This window comes from Nannospalax galili, unplaced genomic scaffold (assembly GCF_000622305.1).
Source record: "Nannospalax galili isolate Female #2095 unplaced genomic scaffold, S.galili_v1.0 scaffold290, whole genome shotgun sequence".
Taxonomy (NCBI): Eukaryota; Metazoa; Chordata; class Mammalia; order Rodentia; family Spalacidae; genus Nannospalax; species Nannospalax galili.
The window spans coordinates 698,596-712,290 of NW_008331486.1; the positions used below are offsets into that span (position 1 = coordinate 698,596).

The 13,695-nt window shown below is 43.6% G+C and overlaps 1 protein-coding gene across 1 annotated transcript; it reads right to left on the minus strand.

Moving 5' to 3' along the window:
* Positions 1 to 3,122: 3,122 nt before the first annotated feature.
* On the minus strand, positions 3,123 to 12,702 carry Pdcl (phosducin like). The gene is made up of 4 exons (XM_008824378.3): positions 12,538 to 12,702; positions 9,960 to 10,136; positions 8,326 to 8,507; positions 3,123 to 5,489 (listed from the first exon to the last, which is right to left on the minus strand). The coding sequence occupies exons 2-4, from the start codon at positions 10,129 to 10,131 to the stop codon at positions 4,938 to 4,940; spliced, it is 906 nt and encodes a 301-aa protein (XP_008822600.1). The 5' UTR covers positions 10,132 to 10,136; positions 12,538 to 12,702; the 3' UTR covers positions 3,123 to 4,937.
* Between the last annotated feature and the right edge of the window lie 993 nt (positions 12,703 to 13,695).

Consider the following 13,695-nt stretch of genomic DNA (forward strand, 5'->3'; position numbering starts at 1 on the left):
TGAATGGGATTGCTTCCCTGATTTCTTTTCCAGTATGTCATCGATATATCAAAAGGCTACTGATTTTTGTGTGTTAATTTTGTATCCTGCCACCTTACTGAAAGTATTTATGTACTCCAAGAGGTTTTTGGTCGAGTTTTTAGGGTCTCTTATGCATAGAATCATTTCATCTGCAAACAGGGATATTTTGACTTTTCCTGGGTTCAATCTTCAGCATGGCAAAAATAACATAAAAGTAAAAATAAAAAGTGAACACTACCAGAGCAATCTTCCAGACAAGATGTACTACAGCCAGCATGGCACAGCATGAAAGAAAGACAACTCTTAAATAGAATCTCAAGAGTGGGCAACCAGGAGTCTCTCTGTTGAGGAAACAGAGGCCTGAGCTCCTGTTCCATGTATTTATTGCTTTAACCTTTGCACACAGGGCAAACAATGTGACTTTTACTCAGTGCAGTCAGTCTTGATAAAACTTCCTCAGAACTTCTAGGTATGTTATTTTGAAGCAAAGAATTCATTTACTACAATGAAAACTAGCTAAGCATAACAGGGCTTTATGACCAGTGATCAGTGTTATTTCCTTGTACAATTTGGGGTGGGAGCACTGTGTTCCCTTGTCTGCCTCAACACACATGCCTATGCAGCTTTTGCCACATAAGGCATTCTTGACCAAAGGCACCATTGCACGTGGTCAAGCATGCATTCAGCAGAGTTTAGACAAAACAGTGTCTCCAACATCAGTTCAGGCAAATCAGTGGTCTCCAACAAAGATATACCCATATTTGTACAATAATGGCACTACTGTTGTAGGAGTAACCAACTGCTCTCTGGATTTAAGGCCTATTCCACAGGAGGAAATCCATGCCTGGTTCTATAAACCTGCTCAAAAAAACCATGGGTAGGGGGTCATAGGCCCCAGAAGGGAAATGAATACTGTTGTTCAGCTAAATTGACGTAGCATCAAACTACCATTTAAATATTTGTTAATGCCCATAGACAAATCTCTCTGTCTTAATGAGAAGCCTCTTTGTAGTGAACAGTGGTGAATACCAAAATTCATCGTTATACAAGGTGCTAAGTGTAATGGATGGATGTGTGCTCAGCCCTAAACAATACATTTATATCATCCACCCTAAGGATCAGGCAATACTGAGGAAGAGGAAGTAGAAAGAATGTAAGAGCCATAATATAGGGAGAAGGGCTGTGAAATGCCATTTTCTGGGCAAGACATAGACATTGCAATCACAAACTTAGCAGCTGTGGATGCCTGTCCTGGGTCTGTACAAGAATGGGTCCATCAACAGAATGGATGGAGGAAAGGTTCAGGGGCCCTATCCCTTGCTGATGAACTACCTGTCCAATGGTCACACAGATGCCCCTCGTTAAACTAAATAAATTACAAAACAAAACCTACAGTCATGAATCTGAGAAAGGGACTCGTAGGGCGGAGAGAGGGCTGATAAGGACAGGAAGGAGATAAAGGAGGAAACAGGGAGAGTAATTATAATGCATTTATATACGTGTATGAAATTGTCAGAGCGAAATAAAATAATTACAATAAAATTAATTCCAGTCTTAAAAAGTCACAGCAGAACTGTGTGCAAGTGGGTGGCCAGGTGACTTGGCATGATGGATGTGGGCACTCACCTGGCCCTTCCTCTCAACGAGTCATGCTTATTTGGAGGGGTGTTTGTACCCATAGATTAGTGTTGTTCTCAGCCTTGGTCAGAGTTTGTTTGCAATGGTTAATGCAGACTCCTAACTAGTCAAAATGCTGCTGAGTGCTCAGCCCTAAAGAGGACATATGTATTACCCCCTCCAAGACTCACAGAACATTGCAAAAGAGGGGCAGAAAGACTGCAGGAGCCAAAGGATGGGAAGGAATGCTGTGAAATGCTATCTTCTGGACATGAGAAGCATCCATGAATTCACAGCACAAGTGGCTACCTGCAGAAGACTGGGTTCACCAATATCCCATAATCAGTGGGAGAGGGGCACCTAAGGATATACAGGCAGTTAATGATTGTTTTGGAAAGGAAGTTATATTCCTCAGTAATGTAGCCACTGGTAAATTGCCCTTACTCAAATAATAACCCTGTACCCATGCCTATGTAAGCAACCCTAACTAAATACGGTGGAATACACACACACACACACATACACACACACACGCACATGCACACAAAGTTATGGAAGTGGAGGATCTAGGGTCTAGGATACAGTGGGAGAGGAAAAGAGAGGATAATGGGGGTGATATCAAAATACATTATATGTATGTATGAAATTGTGGAAGAGTTTTTAAATTATAGCATGGATGGGGAGGGGCTCCTGAGGCCCCACTCCTCCCTAGGGAGCTACTGGCAATTAATGGTTGCTAGGGGGGATGGGGAAACATGGCCTTCAGTGGCATAGCCACTGGTAAGTGTTCCTTCCTCCTGTAAGCAACTCTGACTAAACTCAATGGGTCACAAAACACAACGTGAAAGTAGAAAGGGACTAGCTGGAAGAGGATCAGCAGAAGTGGGAGAGGGACAAGACAGGAACATGGGGGGTAAATACGACCAAAAATACACTGATTTTGTGTATGACATTGCCAAAAAGTAATTTTGGAAGGAAAGAAATCTATTTTAAAATGTTCCTGTCCATTTTCCCAGGGACTCTTTATTCTCACCTATACTATGTGAAAATCTAAAACACAACAATGCCAAGTGCTTCTGCAAAACATTGGGAATCTAAATATCCAGAAGATAGGGAATGGCTACATACATTCTGCTTTATTAAAATGATGGAATATTATGAAGCCACTGATTTATTCAGAATTTCTATAAAATACCAAAGAATTTTAGTATCTAATATTAAATAGAGCACAGAACTCAGTAAGTTTCAGTATTACTAAAAATATTGAACAATTCAAGGCTGGAGAGATAGCTCAGTGATTAAGAGAACCAGTTGCTCCTGCAGAGGACCTGAGCTTGGTTCCCAGCACCCACATGGTGGTTAACAACCCTCCATAACTCCAGTTCCAGGAGATCCAACACCTTCTTCTGGCCTCCACAGGAAGTGTACAACATGAGTACACTTACATACATGCAGGTAAAACATTCATATACATAAAATAAAAATAAATTTTGAAAAAAAATTTAATTGAAAAATCCACTGGAAAGAAATGAACTAGAATATTGACAAGTCATCTCTGCTTCTAATGATTTTCTTTACTTTCTACAAGCTCTTTAGTCAGAAAAACCATGCACTCTCTTTCTGTTGACTAAGTAAGACAGGTACTTTCAAGACGCTCCTACAACTAGTTTCTGAACAACCAAGAAAATCAAAACTATGACTATTAAAGCTAATACTTAATTCCAGATTACATTTCATTTTCCCTGATACTAGAACATAGACTGTAAGGAAGAAACAAAAGGAAAAAAACTTGAATGACAGCTATTTTTATAAATACACATACAAAATAAAAGCTAGAAAGAGCTATAAAAATATTGACAGAAAATATTGTTAGTGAAATTATATGGCTTTTAAATTTTAGCTTAATTTTTATTATATGTTCTACAATGAACATGTTACTTTCATAATAAAAAAAACTGCTATCTTTCTAAGAAATAACCACCAAGCAGATTACAGTATATCTATCAATGTACTATCAATGACTATTAAAAATGTATAGAAGCGTATTTAGTAGTATAAAAAATTCAGATATGCTATTAGCTGACCATACTATAAAACAGTACGTTCAGAATGATCCCAATGCCATTTAAAAACAAACAAGTCTATGAATACATAAAAAAAACCTTGATAATAAATGTACCAAAACATTAATAGTGTTTAAGTGGCAGAATTATCTTTTTTTTTTTTTTTTCCAGTCTTTTTGAGACAGGGTCTCCCTGTAGCCCCAGCTGGCCTGGAACTCACTATGTAGACCAGGCTGGCCTTGAACTCAGAGATCCACCTGCCTCTGCCTCCCAAGTGCTAGGATTAAAGGCGTGTGCCATCACACCTGATGAATAATCTAATTTTTAAATCATTTGGACATCTGATAGTTTGGTCAGTTTTCCTCTACTGATTTTCTGATATGTGGAAAAAAAAATCTGGTTAAACAAAAAGTTACCTTGTCAACTAACAAAGGAATAGACAGCAACAAGCTTCCCAGCTCACCCCGCTCCAGAGTGTATTAACAGGATGCTTGTCTTCTAGCATCATGACAGCAGTTGGCATAAATCACTTCTCCTGTTCAGAATTCATTAGGCTTGGGAGAAACTCTGACTCCCGCTGCAGAGGCCACTGCTCCTGATGCAGACATCATCTGGAATCTTTTGTCTTGTTTACTTTTGTTACAGTGCTGGAGATCAAACTCAGGGCCCTGTGCATGCTAGGCTAAGTGTTTGACCACAGAGCTATATTCCCAACTCTGCATGGAGCCTTTAAAAATCAGACCCTGGTATAGAATAGGGTCTAGAGGAAAAACAATGTGAAAGAGCGATGAGTCTGATTACAAGTAAACATAATTTGCAATCATTTGATTAAGGAAATTCACTATTTACACTGCACATAACACACTCACCAGGAAATTCTACCCTCAGACCTGACAGAGACCTCTTAGGTCAGCAGAAGACAACTTCAGGACACTGCCTTTAGGCTGCCACATAAATATTGACTGGAAACAATATCAGAGATGTCAGGCTAGAGAATCTTAAGTAAACAGTTCAAAAGCCTAGCTTCCTGTTTACATCATTTGAAGTCACTTTACTGCTAGCCACCAAGTGATTCAGCATTCTGATTTAATCTAAGAATGTCTTGATTTTCCACATACTAAAAGAGACTACAAAGAACAGCTGAAAAGCCAGAAGACACAGGAAGGAACAAAAATAAATACAGACATGTGTCCTCCAGCCCAAACAATGAGGAATCTGTGCAACTAGACTCTCGGTTCAATCTATTTCCAGATCACTGTCTTCACTATGACAGGTGGCAGAGTTACGCACAGATGTCAGCACCAAGACTTCCTTTTCTGGGAGTAATCCAAATTCCTGCAGAAAAGCTTCAAGGTCCACAGCAAAGAAATCCTCCCCGAGCTGGTCAGTGACACGAACAAAATTGCCAATCAATTCGCCCCCTTTGTAGATGAGTAGAGCAGGAAGGGCGTTCCGGGTAAAGCGACTGCTAGCCCCAATAACTGAGCTCTTCACACGACAGAACTTGACAGCCGGGTACTCTGTGGCAAGGCAGATCATGCAGCCATTCATGGCTTCAGTCCCTGGAATGCCATCCTCATAAATATGGACCATGATGAGAATGCTTTTCTGCTCTTTATCAATCATGTCTAAAAACCCTTCTCCACTGGGGATCTCAAAAACTTGCTTGAATTGGGGCCCTTTATGTAACTGCTGCCGCATCTCTTCCATCCTCTGCTTCCGGTACTGCTGCAGAAACTCTTCATCATCCTGGTTCTCATTCATCATAGCGAACTCCTTCAAAGTCATCTGCAGGAAGACCAGCAGGTAAACACAAAGATTCACTGAGCATGTGTGATAAAAGGGGATATGAACCTTGTACTTAGAATGCAGGAGGCATTTTAAGCACATTATATCTCTCTTAAAATTTTTAATTTATTTATGTTTGTGTTTGTGTTTGTGTGTGTGTGTGTCTGTGTCCCTATACTGTGGTGCTCTGTGTGGAGGTCAGAGGAAAATTTGCAAGAATGAATTCTATCCTATTACTTGGGTACCAGGGATCAAACTCAGGTCATCAGGTAGCAAGCATCTTTATCTGCTGAGCTATCTTGCTGGCCTTCTCTCGCTCTTTTTTTGTTTGTTTGTTTTTGGTTTTGCTTTGTTTTGTTTTTTGTTTTTTGAGACAGGGTCCCCCTGTAGCCCCAGCTGGCCTGGAACTTTGCTATGTATACCAGGCTGGCCTTGATCTCACAGAGATCCAATTACCTCTGCCTCCCAAGTGCTGGGATTAAAGGTGTACACCATCATGCCTGGCCCCTTCTCTCTTTTTTTAAAGACAGGGGCCTATTATGTTGCCTGAGCTAGCCCAAAAATTCCTGAACTTAGGCAATCCTCTTGCCTCACTTACCACCATACCTAGCTATCACTGAATTCTCAAAAGTCCTCAGCAAAGACTTTAATAACTCCATTTTATAAATGGGAGTTTTATCCCCAAGACTGTATATAATTTGCACAAATTCCACATGTAGAAAGTATAAAACTAAGAATCAAGCTGGATTTTAAAAAAACAGATTTTTAACTATAATACCATACTGCCGCCTTATCCAAACAGGCAGCATCACACATCACTTTGATTATGCATATTCTGTCAGTTTTGATAAGATATTATTTTAGTCACTTTATCCTTTTTGAAAATACAACAGGACATTAAGGAACTTCAAAATGAACATTTCTAATCGATGCCCTGCATAATACCAACACGACCACATGACAAACACACTTTTTTCCCTTCTTTTTCTTTTTTGAGATAGACTCTCCCTATATAGCCCAGGCTGGTCTAGAACTCACTATGTTCCACACAATCTTCCCGCCTCAGACTCCCATGCACTTGAATTACAGGCAGACACCACCATGCCAGCTTTTTCTTTTATTTGCCAGTCAACTTACTGTAAGTTTTGCTTCTACAGCAGCAGCTGTACGTACTGTCTCTCGGTAATGTTAATAGCATTCATAAATATTTCCTGATGTTTCCAAACACTTTTATAAACTGATGCACAATGTCTAGTATTTTATTTAGCCTTTCCTCCAACTTCTTTTCCCACAGCCAGGCAGTTTCCAGTTCTATGCTATTACAGGCAACTCAACCAGTCAGGGATGCATTGTCACATAACTATTGCTTCATTCTGGTCTCTGCTCAGCATAGTAGCTGGGAAGGGCAGGTGCACTGTGCTGCAGGCAGTTTCTATGATAGATATCATCCTTCTCCTGCCCTGATACAGCAAGACATCTCTGCCTACTCTTGTATGGACTAGAGGTGGTAACCAGGGACCACACTAGACTGGACACTAGGTCAGGACTGTGTCATAGCTAGCCAGCATTCTTCTGAGTTCTCTAACTTATTACTGATCTCCTTCCCATCACACAGCTCTCCACTCTAATTTGGCCTACCTGACTGGGCCTAACCTGTTATGGCCTCTGTCCACGTTCCATGCCCTGAAATCATCCTCTTGGTCAAAGTGAACAACTCTTGGCTTAATGCTCTATCTGTACTCTCATATTAGCTGACTTTTTTAGTGTAATTTATTGTTATTATGTGTTTGTGTATGCATACAATGATGTATCTGTGTGAACATATCCTATAGCACAAATGTGGTGGACAGAAGACATGTTTGTGGGGTCGGTTCTTTTCTTCCTTTACATGGGTTCCAGGGACTAAACTCAGGTTGCCAGGTTTCCACAGGAAGCATCTTTACCCACTGAGCCATCTCATTGGCCCCAATGGCTGGTATTTTTAGCTTTGGGCCACAGTTAACTGATTTCGGGCACTCCCAGACATTCTTCCATGTCAGAGAGTGCAAGAGAAACCTCTAAATGCTGAGAAAGTGAGGGAGAGTCAGGGACCCAGGCCCAGATGTCTCCCAGCAAGTCTGTTTCTTCTACTGTAAGATGCTTCCACAGAAGAAATGCTCATCAATGGGATTTAGATGGGACAGGGCAGTATCATGCAAAGAACAGGAAAATCTGAGTTTAGGACCTTAGCTCTAACTGCATTATGGGTGGAATTACTCTAAGCAAGTCACCTTCCTACTCTAAGCAGAGCTTTTATTATCTAGAAACTGATAAACAGCATTGTCTTTAGAGGGATATTCCTGGCCCAAAACAAGGCTTCAATAAAAGACAAGAAACTGCCATGTGTGGTGGTGCATGCCTTTAATCCCAGCACTTGGGAGGCAGAGGCAGGGGGATCTCTGTGAGTTCGAGGCCAGACTGATCTACATAGCAAGTTCCAGGCCAGCTGGGGCTACAGGGAGACCCTGTCTCAAAAAGACTAAAAAAAAAAAAAAAAAAAAGGGACAAGAAACTAATATGTACTCCACACTTTCAACTGGCCAGTTTTTATGATGAGCATTTCAACCTCACAGCTCTGGAGGAAAGGGGCGCACTGACCTCATTTAACCAATGAAAACATGGATGCAGAGAGGAAGACATTTTAGCAAAATCACTTGTAGCAGAGCTGAGAACAAACCCAGGTGAGTTATTCTCCTGCACTGCAAAGCCTCCCGGAGGCCAGACACACCTTTCTCCACTTCCTGAATCACAAAGCCCAGTTCTAGAAGCCTGAGAAGCTTCTGAAAAAGCCTGTTACCTTCCCACTGATCTTCTCCTGGAGGTCCTTCTGCTTCTGTTGCTCCTCCTCTTCATCCAGATGGGACCTGCAGGTCATGGACAACTTCTTGATCAGCCTCTCCATCTCCCGGCACTGCTCTTCCCTCTGCTCTGTTTCCAACTGCTTGAAACGGCGCCAGTCATTGATAACACCTTTTGGACCTGAGTAGGGTGAACATACGACCAATAAGAACAGGCAAGGGACTGTGTGACCAGCTGACACCTGTGTGAAGCTTGCTCTATCTATGACAGCTAACACAGAGCCTCTGCGTACTCTGACACAGGGCACAGTGTTCTATACACAATGGGGTCTACTGCAGCTACTACTGCAGCTAATGCCAAGCTAATGCCCAACATTAGGAAATATTTGTACAAATTATGGTTCATTTATTCAAAGGTAAATAAACACTTAGGAAAAACAAGACAACTCTAGGCTGGGTGTGGAACCCCATGCCTGCAATTCAAGTATTCCAGAGGCAGAGTCAGGAAGATCACATGTTCAAGGTTAGTCTGAGCGATAATGAGATCCTGTCTCCAGAAACCAAGAGCTAGGAATATAGTTTAGTGTTACGAGCACTTGCCTAGCATTCACAGGACCCTAGATTTGATCCCCAACACCAGGGGGGAAGGAAGGAGAAGATGAGGCAGTTCCGTATTTCTTGCCATGAAAGATACTCCAAATATATTACAAAAAGTAAATGATAAGCCAGGCATAGTGGCACATGCCAGTAGTCCCAGCTACTACAGAAACTGAGAATGGAGGCCCACTTGAGGTCAGGAGTTTAAGACCAGCCTGGGCAACATAGTGAGACCCTTCCTCTAAAAGGAAAACAAAAATAAGTTATCCAGTAACAGCAAAAATCAAGAAAGTTTATAACAGAGTAGGAGGAAAAGAATAAGGACAAGTACTGTACTGCTGGTTAAATAGCGAGTTAGTGCCACCTCAGCATAGCAATTTAACAATATTAAAATGTAAGCATGTTCTACCTCAGTGGTGGAACACCTGCCGAGCATGAGCAAAGCCCTGGTTCAGCCCCCAGAACTGGAAAAAAGAATAAAAACAATAGTGTAGGGCCTGGCAAGATGGCTCAGTGGGTAAAGGCACTTGCAGTACAAGCCTGATGACCAGAGTTCAATCCCTGGAGCCCATGTAAAGGTGGAAAGGAGAGAAACAACTCCCCAAAATTGTCCTCTGACCTCCACGTGGGCACTGTGGAACGCGTAACCCCCCACATACCCAGCTGGCCTGGAACTCCCTATGTAGACCAGGCCAACCACGATCTCATAGAGATACGCCTGCCTCTGCCTCCTAAGTGCTGAGACTAGAGGCCTGTGCCACCAGATCTGGCTAAAAAAAATGTTTTTGAATAGTGCAAATATTCCATTTCTAGGAATGTATTCAACCAATATACTCATGGACGATTTAGGAAGTATCAAACTATTAGTTTGAGAAGCAGGATCCAAAGCCAGTCCAGCTTGTTCCCATAATAAAAAGACTAGAAGTACACACAAGGAAATGACGCTAGGTTCTCTCTGGAAGTGGGACTGGAGTAGGAGAAAAAGGAGACTTCTAACTATGCTATAAAGGCCATGTTTTGAGCCTGTCTCCAGTACCTGTATTGATTGAGATGCCTTCGCCTGCCAGCTCAGCCTCTGCAGGCATGGAACTGCTGGCTGGAGCACCCCTGCTTCTGCCTTTCTCTTCGTGGTCACTGTCCTCATCCTCACTGGTGCTGTAGTAGTACTGCAGCTTCTCTCCCAGCAACTTATCATCCAGGGTTGTCATGGCACCTGCAAGAGGGCAACATATCAGGCTTCTTTGCTGGCTTGAGCAAGGAAGACATGAATTGAGCAACAGGAGGCATGTTTGTGCTGAATTCCTACAATTTCCAGGAATCTAAGTCTTTTTATAAGCAGAATCTCAACAAACCACAGCCATGAATTTATGTGATAGTTTATTGTGCTCTTGTTATAGAAGGCAAAACTGAGGCCGAGATACGGGAAGTTTCTTTGCCATGCTCTGCAACAAATATTGAGCTGTTAATAAACCCATGAACGTCTGACTCCTGGAGCCGGACAGGTACGTTACTATCCTCTCATCAAGTGTGCTTGGACTGGCACACTGGCTAAAAGGAATCTACTTTATTGGACAGTGTTTTTCATTTATGCTTATGGTTATGGTTTTAAGACTGCTGGCTAACAAACTAAGGGGAAAGAACTCAGGAAAAAACTTCAAAAGGAGCCATCAAGGGTATGCTGCTGACACTAAGTCATTCACTTCTCTGCCTCACTAAGGCCCTAGATGATGGTCTCTGGAGCTGGACAAATTCTGACTAGTCAAAGCAAGGTTGCATGAAAAGACTTAAATAACCAGATGTTTAAAGAATCACACCTAGAAGGCTCATGGAACATAGTAAAATGGAGGAGAGGGAGTAGAGAGAAAACCAGTGCATCCCTCAATTCTCACCAGTGAAGCTTCCTTATACAACAGAGTGGGATACACACAGAAGGCCACAACTGGCCAACTTTTAAAGAATAAGAGACTGAAGAGTGTGTTGTGTCCCTGGATAGGACTCCTATATTAAACCTCTCCCACCCCCAGCTCAGGGACCATTGCAGAAGAGTGGGCAGAAAGACTGTAAGAGCCAGGGCTGATTCATATACATAGGGACACAGAAGCTTTCAAGCCACTGGAAGCTTGCACATGTGAACTTGTGGCAATGGTGGCATCGAGCACAGGACCCATGCCAACTCAATCAGACAAGGGCCAGAGTGGAGCAAGGGAAATGGGTGGTAGGCTGGCCCCAGTCTGGGAACTATTGGAGACTGATTACTACTGGGTGAGGGGGAGTAGGCTTTACTTATGATCTCTGGATAGACTGACAAGACTCCAGTGGATGAATCTGCTCCGAAGGACACCTGGATACAAATGCTTGACAGACAGAACTTAACACTTAAGGCGGAATACATGAGTCCAGTTGGGGGGGATAGGAGGACATGGATGGGGAAAGGGGGGGCCTAAATTTGATTAAGAACTATTGTATGAAACGTACAAAAGCTCAATAAAAAAGTTTTTTTTTAAAAAAAAAAGAACCACACCTAGGACCAGGCTCATGCATCAGAAGCAGCCCCGGCCACTTTGGGGAAATGGTACAGTTAACTCCTTACAGGTCCCTTTGCAGATACAGCAGGAACCACGATAGACAAAAATAAAACTACTCCACCCTGTAAGGGCACCAACTCCATGCTGCCTTCATGAGAAACAACACACAGCTCTTACACTGTCATAGTACCTCTCTTCAGGGCAACGGGGAACCCTGGACTTCCACATCTGCAAAACCCAGCATCTGCACAATTTCGTAAATTCAGATAAAAGCAGCAGAATCTGACGGTCGAGACAGAGAGCATGTGCAGAGGGAAGAGTAGTCAAGAGAAAGGTGCAGGCGCCAAGGAAGGTTAGAATAAAACAGTGTCAGAGATGGGCCAAAGGGATGCCAAGGGAGAGAGATCAGATGTGCACTGGGTGAAGGCAGAGGCCTGGAGTGTATCTAGGAGGCAGGGCCGCTGAGGTGAGGAGGCTTGCCCAGGGGCCTTGAGAAGCGGCCAGAGCAAGGCCAGCAAAGGGCTAGCAAGAGATGGAAATAGTGAAGAGGGAGGGGCTGGCCAGAGAGCAGGGAGGAGGGCGGGGCTAACCAAGAGCCGGGAGGACAGCGGAGCTGGCCGAAGAAGGGGGTGGGGAAGACGGCGGGGCTAGAAGAATGGTGAAGAGGCAGGGCACTGAAGGCGGGGCTAGCCGAAGGGCACGCTGGGAAGGCGTGTCTAAGGAAGGGCGTGTTGAGGTCATTGGCTAAGGAAGGAGACTGAGGGCGGGGCTAAAGAAGGGCGCTCAGAGAAGCGGGCGGTAGGGAGGGTGGTGCTCAGGGAGGGCGGGTTGAGGGGGGGCAGTGCCAGGAGAAGGGCGGGACCGGACGAGGGGCTAGTGAGTTGGTCCAGGAAGGGTTCCCCTGGGGACACGCGGGCCTGGGGCGCGGGGAGGGGCGGGGGGGGACCTGGGAAGCCAAGGGGAAGTGGCGGTGGGCAGGGGACCAGGACCTGGACGTTGCAGATGCGGTCCCCCCGAGGCCCGCCAGCCCCCTCCACCCTCGTCTAGGCCGGCCGCTTCCTCCCGGCGCACCCCAGGGCGGTCAGTTACCTGGTCCTGCTCAATCCGGTCCCCTGAGCCAGCAGCTCCAGTCGCTTGAGGTGTCCTCACTTAGCGGAAGAGCAATGGGCGAGCGCAGAAGCTTCGAGGGAACCAATCAGGCAGCCTTCCGGCGTCAGGACGGACGCGGGCTGCCCAATTGCAAGAAGCTGCTCCAGGCCACTGAAGGCGGACTACTGGTCCTCTCTTAGGACAAAATACCTCGATATTAGGTTTGCTTTCTCCTTTAGGTTGAAATACTTTTAACTATTTCTAGACTTGAACAATAAGAAAATTATATTTACTTGCCGGGCGCGGTGGCGTACGCCTTTAGTCCCAGCACTTGAAAGGCAGAGACAGGCGGATCTCTATGAGTTCAAGGCCAGCCTGCTCTACATAGTGAGTTCCAGGACAACTGGGCCTACAGGGAGACTCCGTCTCAAAAAGACAAAAGAGAAGAGAAAAGAAAGAAAATTATATTTACTGCCCTTTCAAGTTTCCTACAGGGAGACTCCGTCTCAAAAAGACAAAAGAAAAGAGAAGAGAAAAGAAAGAAAATTATATTTACTGCCCTTTCAAGTTTCTAAAGCAATTCCAAATGCATTTTTATTGGTTATGTCCTTTAAAACAAAAATGACTGGAAAACATTAATGTAGTCAAGAATACATAGCTCTAAGTACAGAACAAGTAGCTCTGAGTACTACATTAATGTAGTCAAGAATACATAGCTCTGAGTACAGCATTAAACAATTCAAATCCATGCCCACTACAACCAAAAGCTGCATGACATTCTGAATTGGATTTTGAATTTTTTTTTTTCATTTGTCTGTGTCTGTGTGTGTCTGAGTGAGTGTATGCCACGTGGGACAGGGGTGCTCACAGAAACCAGTAAAGAGGGCATCCGATCCCCTAAAGCTGGAGTTAAAGAGACTGTGAGCTGCCTGTTATGGGTGCTGGGAACCGAATTTGAGGAATCTGAAAGACCGGCAAGTACACTTAACCACTGAGCCATTTCTCCAGCACCTGAACTGGATTCTTGGACAGAAAAGCACATGGACAACTGAAGAAATTTGATTGTTTTATCAGCTAATATTAGTTAATATTAAATTAATTTACATAATTTACTATAGTTAGCTAAGGTGGTAAACTTTAGAAATTCTAAATGAAGAG

Coding starts and splice junctions, on each gene's coding strand:
- Pdcl (XM_008824378.3), bottom strand. CDS start 10,131: ATGACAACCCTGGATGATAAGTTGCTGGGAGAGAAGCTGCAGTACTAC. Junction 8,508..9,959: donor AGGCATCTCAATCAATACAG/GTACTGGAGACA, acceptor CACCCTACTCAG/GTCCAAAAGGTGTTATCAAT. Junction 5,490..8,325: donor AGGAGAAGATCAGTGGGAAG/GTAACAGGCTTT, acceptor GTCTTCCTGCAG/ATGACTTTGAAGGAGTTCGC.